Source organism: Chanos chanos, chromosome 3 (assembly GCF_902362185.1).
Source record: "Chanos chanos chromosome 3, fChaCha1.1, whole genome shotgun sequence".
Lineage (NCBI taxonomy): Eukaryota > Metazoa > Chordata > Actinopteri > Gonorynchiformes > Chanidae > Chanos > Chanos chanos.
Window position 1 is genome coordinate 24,978,619 of NC_044497.1, and position 6,300 is coordinate 24,984,918.

At 43.2% G+C, this 6,300-nt stretch overlaps 1 protein-coding gene across 1 annotated transcript; it reads right to left on the reverse strand.

The window, feature by feature from the left end:
* Positions 1 to 2,853: 2,853 nt before the first annotated feature.
* On the reverse strand, positions 2,854 to 5,377 carry mfsd5 (major facilitator superfamily domain containing 5). The gene is made up of 3 exons (XM_030769558.1): positions 5,291 to 5,377; positions 5,037 to 5,106; positions 2,854 to 4,849 (listed from the first exon to the last, which is right to left on the reverse strand). The coding sequence occupies exon 3, from the start codon at positions 4,736 to 4,738 to the stop codon at positions 3,293 to 3,295; it is 1,446 nt and encodes a 481-aa protein (XP_030625418.1). The 5' UTR covers positions 4,739 to 4,849; positions 5,037 to 5,106; positions 5,291 to 5,377; the 3' UTR covers positions 2,854 to 3,292.
* Between the last annotated feature and the right edge of the window lie 923 nt (positions 5,378 to 6,300).

A 6,300-nucleotide genomic window follows, 5' to 3' on the forward strand; every position in this document is an offset into this window, starting at 1 on the left:
GAATGTAAGTGTTCACCACTAGCATGATTCAACACGATGGTTTGTGTTAGAAACAGTACCTCGTGTGAACAGAACCACGGCAAAGCTTGTACTGAAACTGGAGTTTAATCAAAACAGGGATTGATTCAGCAAAATAAAATAAATAGATTGAAAGAAAGAAAGAAAGAAAGAAAGAAAGAAAGAAGGAAAGAAAACAGTCAAAACCCAGGACTGTATCCAGCCTCAGTTTATGACCTGTGGCTCACAGTAGTAGTGTACTGAGGAAGAGCCAGGAATGTACAAATATTTGTGTTTTCAAACATTTAACTTCTGCTCATACAAGAAAATTCCTCTCACATTTGTTCCCTATAGCTGTGTGACGCTCCCTGGTTCACCACACAATTCAATGCAGAGTGAATAAATAATTCAAAAATCAAATTATTTTTTTCCGAATGAGTTAAGGGTTTTACTCATGTGATTATGGACAGGCAAATGCAGCCTCAGAGTGTCAGGGCCCTGCTGGTTTTCACGTCATGTTTTCATTTGTATTCCTGTGTAAAAACCGGTCTCATCTGAAGAGGTGCTGGTAAAAACCAGTATGGCTTCAGACCTGCAGGACTGTACATGGCTATTCCTGCTGGAGTTTTTCTTAATTTAGTGATTCTCTCAAACTGCTCTGTTTTCTCCTATGTAAACCTGGAGCTGTCCTCTAGATTCCAATACTCTAGCCTAACAATGCCCCTCAATTCCATTACTCATTTGATTAAATTCTCTAGATTTCTCTATTGTTCCGCATGAGTAAAAAACGCCTCACACAACTGCTGTATAGTTCCCTAAACATTTCAATTTATTTAATATCTTTTAATATCTAAGTTCCAGATAGTTTGCTACTGATCCCGTCACAAGTAGGAAGTAGCACAGGACAGCTATGTCATACACCATGCATGTCTCTGTAGATATGAAATCTAATTAGAAATGATCAGAGAAATGGTCTACTCATCAGCAGATTGCCAATAGCACCTGTATAAACAGTTGGTTTTATTTAAGTAGCTGTTGGAAAAAGTTTTAATAACCAAAGACAATGACCAGTGTTATTTCATCTGTGCGTAATTCCATTTCTCGCACCTGGAAGTCATTCTCGGAAAATATATCAAAATAATCACATGCCTTTGTTTTGTTTTTAGCACTTTTTCACTCTCCAAATGAACAATGCCACCAACTACTCCATGGAAATCTGGCCAGTCATAATACAAGACCCATTGTTCATCAAGTTGTTGTTCAATGACACATTTGATGAAAAAAATTGAGAGTTCTGGCCATAATTATTCATCTTTTCTCCCACACACTGCCCCGACATGAAATAGCTTCAACTCCGTAAGTGTTAGTCATTATGCTCTGAATTTAAATGTTTTTAAACAACCATCTGCATTTGCTTCCATACTGCATCTCAGCAGTGTCAAACATTGACAGAGTTTGTCCAGGGCATTTCTTCATTAAAATGTTAGATTTGTTGGATAAATAGCTGTAACGTCAGCTTTAGCAAGGGTTAGAAGTAATGACGGAAGAACATACAGAGTAAATTTCTGCAAAAGAAAAATGTGACAATATTGTTCACACAATGAGCCATAGTCTATTATGTAAATGTGTTCCCAAGGTTATACTTTTGTTTTTGGTTTTTTTTGTGTGTGTTTTTTTATTCTCATTTTAAATCATGCTCTGGATTCTAAGTCATTCTCTGACAATGTAACCATACATAACACAGAGTATAGCATTTGTTTTAAGTAAATGAAGCAAGACGCGTTATCGTAATGTTGGAAGTTCTTGTTTAGTTTGGAATACTAACGCCACGCACTGTCTTTACCATCAGTTCAAATTAATTTATTTCAGACAACAGCCTCCAGAGGTAGACTTAATGACTCAGATGTTCTGTTGTTGTTTATGGCCACTGTAGTTCACAAACAGATTTTTTATTTAGTGTTTTTTATTTTTATATTTATAAATATGCATTTATTTACGGTGCTTTCTAAGATGTTTGTTCATAAGCCTTAATTTGTTCAGTTGCCATCGATCAAAATAAATGAAGATGCTAAACAGAAGAAACCACTAATGGGGAATCTTTTCGACACAGTGTGCAGGCCTTCACCATGGCAACCCATGTTCACTTCTCTCTCCCTCTCTCACACACACAGTCTCTGTATTTGTGTCATTCTACCATGACAACCAACAGGACATTCAATTCTGTCTCTCACACACATGATATAAGATAAAAACTCTCTCTCTCTCCCTGCATTCATATCATTCTACCATTAGAATGTTCAATTCTTTCTCTCTCTTTCACGCACGCACGCACGCACACACTCCCTCTTTCTCCCCACATAAAGATACACCTCTCTCACACTCACACTGACATTCCTCCTCCCTCACACACACAGTTTCACTCTCTTTCTCTCTCTACATTCTTCAATCTGACTGGAGGATAGAAGACTTAGGCCCTGTTTAAACTTGGTTTTAAAATGCATCTTGGGCAATCGAATCACAAGTGGACAGCCGAGACACCTGTGTCTATCATGCGTCTCCAAGGTATCCAGCTGACCACTTGTGTTCAGATTCTGTTACTGCTACATCCCTTTGGCTAGAAGGTTAGTCTCTGTCAGGGACGCATCAGGACGCATTAGCGTTTACACTACAAAAGATAGTGACAGCAAACTACAAAAGATAGTGACAGCAAACACTACAAGTCCACACACTAGGTTTTGGGAAGAACTGTAATTCCAGAATTAAAGACAAGTTTAGTAGAGAACACCACCGTAACTGAGTGGATCTTCACTGATTTTATAGGGGATAGCACAAGCACACTGTGCTCCCTCCAAGTATACATCGAGTTAAGAGAGAGGATGCTCTGCAGATGTGTCATACTTCTTCATTCTTCATATAAAGCCTTACGTCAAGAACTGAAAGTTCAGCTCTCTGGGCATTTTCACAGTAGTGCCATCCAGTGGTATTAAAGCAGTGACTGTCAAAAGAGAGCATTACATCACCCAGTCCCAGCATTATCCCATCTATATACATGTTTGTAATATCAGTATAATGACATTTCTTAAGAAACAGTAACCAATAAGATAATAATATATTCCCTGGCACAGAGGCACTGTGAAGTCTTTTTTCAGTAAAGGCCTCTTGGCCTGCACCTCAGCACAAACGTATGCAAATCTGTTCAGTTGCTCAGACAGGGATCTGTCATTGTGGGGGATCTGTCATCTGTCATACGTATCTCCCTGAACAGTCCATGGTTCAGTGCCCATCGTTCTATTCCTTAGATGTCCCCCTCTCCCCTTGTCCCTTCCAGTCTCAGGTCTGCATCGTTCCTGCCCAGGGTGAAGAGACTGACCACAGCCAGCAGGGCGGCGAGCATCATTCCAGCACAGCCGGCGAACATATGTCTGGTCCCACTGCCGCTCTCTCCCCCACCCGTCCCGGATACCTCCCCGTGCAGGGCCAGCAGGCCCAGGCAGGCCAGCAGATGCAGGGGCAGCCGGAACCAGGCCAGTACACCGGCCCTGCGCTCCATTGGGATGACCCGGCCTTGCAGGAAGCTAACTGTGGGGAAGTAGAGTCCGCAGGCCAGCTCCAAGAGCAGGAATGCCAGCAGAGACTCCCTAGGACGAGGCTGCCCTGGGGCCGTGGAGAAGGTGAGCATGAAGAAGGAGAAGAAGGCCAGTAAAACAGTCAGACAGAGCAGGTGTGCTGGTTGTAACCGGTATCGCGCTGACGTGGCCAGGCGGAAGAGTGTGGAGCCTGCCATACTGGCCGCCATCAGGCAGGAGAAGATGATGCCCAGCGGAGGACCGTGGGGATCCAGGACGGGCGTCCAGAGAAACACGAAGATGTAAAGGACACTCTCAAAAAGTGCCTGCACGCCACCCAATAGGAGCACACGGCGATCCGACAGCAAGCAACGCAGGCCCTCTAGACAGCTGCGCCAAAAACGGGCCCGGGCAGACATTCGGATCTGTGGTGCGCTCGAGGGGCCAAGCAGGGGGCCATTCTTGTCCTCCTGTGCCCCTTCCTCCTTCTCCTCTAGGCCCCAGTCTGACAGCACCAACCAGCTACAGGCAGCCAGGCTGGGAATCGCCAGCAGGAAAGGGGCCACTGGGCCCAAGCCGAGCCACTCAGCAAACAGATTGGCTACCAGTCCGGCACCCACTGCCAGGACGTGGTTCCAGTCCGCTGCTTTGCTGAAGGTGCTGGGGATCCACTCTTTGGGGAAATCGTGGACCTCGATGTGATGATGCACATACCAGGCCTCAAAGGCAGTAGTGAGCAGGGAGGTGGAGAGGCCTCCAAGCACACGGCCCAGAATAAGCACAAAATAGTCCCTCGACAACTTGGTGAAGCAGCATGCCGAGTAAGTCAAGCAGAAAAGCAGGCAGGTGCGTCGACGGCCCAGCACCTGTGGCAGCCAGCCGGCCACAGGAGCAAACAACACACACGAAGCCAGACCACACACATACAAGATGGCGATCTGAGACTCCAAGAAGCTGTAATGACGGTAGAGCTTGTAGAGGTAGGGTCCCTGCAGCCAGTCTGCCCACAGAGCAAGCAGGTAAGCCTTCAGGAAAAGAGTCTGAAAGCGACGGAAAGCCGGGTTGGCTACGGCTGTGGGGGCAGTTTGGGGTGAGGCAAGTCGACGGGCCGTGAGCTCCAGACCAACACACAGAGCCACCAAGAGCACAAAGGCCAGATAAGCCGTCACAAACATGGTGAAGCTTGAAATGAGGATTACACTTTGGAAAACTGCTGAAAAGCTTTCAGGTCAACGTAGTGTCCCTCCTTACACTCCAAATCCTGTTCTGTCTCTTTTATCAATGAACTGTGGAGGAAAAGGGACATAGGGACAAATACAAACACATGACTAAAACCAACAACAGTAACACTGATAAATTACTATTATATTGATACGTTATGTACACAGAAACGCCCAATCGTTGCTATTTTAAAACTTGACTAAACATATTATGCAAACACAATTCTATTTGAGCCACCGGCACCGTACTTACGTGGAACTGACATCGTCACGTGTTTCGTATATTTAATGCAGTAAGAGAAAACAACGCCAGGTCACCTGCTCTGCATAAAACAAACGCGATAACTTAGTCATTAATTCGTCTCGACAAAAGGTTAACAAACCGAGCAAACGTTTCTCACTGAGGCAGCGTCTTCGTTACATTGATTAGTCAGTTAACATTAGTATTCACAATCGTTCATTACACTCTAACAGGAAGAATACAAGAGGCAAAAACTAAACACTTACCGCCTCGTTTCCCAGTCCTTTAAACCTCTTCATTGCGGACTTAATAATGAAAACATTTCGTGGACCAACAAGTTTTATGTCTTGTAAAGTGGAGGGAGAAAAATTTTTTGCAGTACATTGCTAGCACTTCCACCACTATTTCCGGGTTTTGAGAGAACTTACGTGATGACGTTGAATTGTTTCAAGCAAAGAACCATAAAGGAAATATAGATGGAAAACTCACGCCGTCTGCGGATAGGATCGTGTAAGGCACTGAGACAAGGAAGATTCTAGTGTTCGCACGTCTGGCGTTGGAGAAAAACAAGATTGAGTTGCACAACATTGTCAGTTCGCTGGGATTGTTTTTTCCTTATACAGTACCATTGTTTACAATAGTTTTATTTGTTACGAACGAACTGAAACCAATACCAAATTTTATGCCATGCCAATAATTAAAATGACTTTTTTCATTCAGGAGTACGTCTCCCAGTGGATGGCTCCTAAAGGACCATTTCGTCCCAAATAAGACATTCATCCCAGTACGTCCGTTTCCGTTCGTTAAGCAAAAACAAAATATGAGAGTCACAATTCTTACCGCGCTTAGTTCGATTAGTGTAAAGACGGAAGTGTGTTCTTACTGCAAGACAGGAGAGTTAGCTAGCTTCCCTTTCTATAAAATCTTGGTTTCGACGACGCATTCACTTGTAAAACAGCAAGACTGTTTTACAATCAATAAATAAATAAATGGGAGTTTCAAATTTCAGGTCTCAAGTAACAGTTTCAAGAGATAACACTAACCCTATGCTTCGTGAGAGAATTGGTTTCAGAATGTTTTTAGGTAATCATTAGAAACTGCTACTGCTGTCGTAAAGACTGTAGCTATCCAGAAAAAATGAGATAATGATAATAATAATAATAATAATAATAATAATAATAATAATAATAATAGTAATAATGAAAGAAACACACACAAAAAATTTAAAGTCTTTGTGAAGTTTGCGCAGAGCACCGACAGTAACAGTTTCACACCA

What these genes read in the sequence shown, in the direction of transcription:
- mfsd5 (XM_030769558.1), bottom strand. Translation starts at nt 4,738, where the DNA reads ATGTTTGTGACGGCTTATCTGGCCTTTGTGCTCTTGGTGGCTCTGTGT.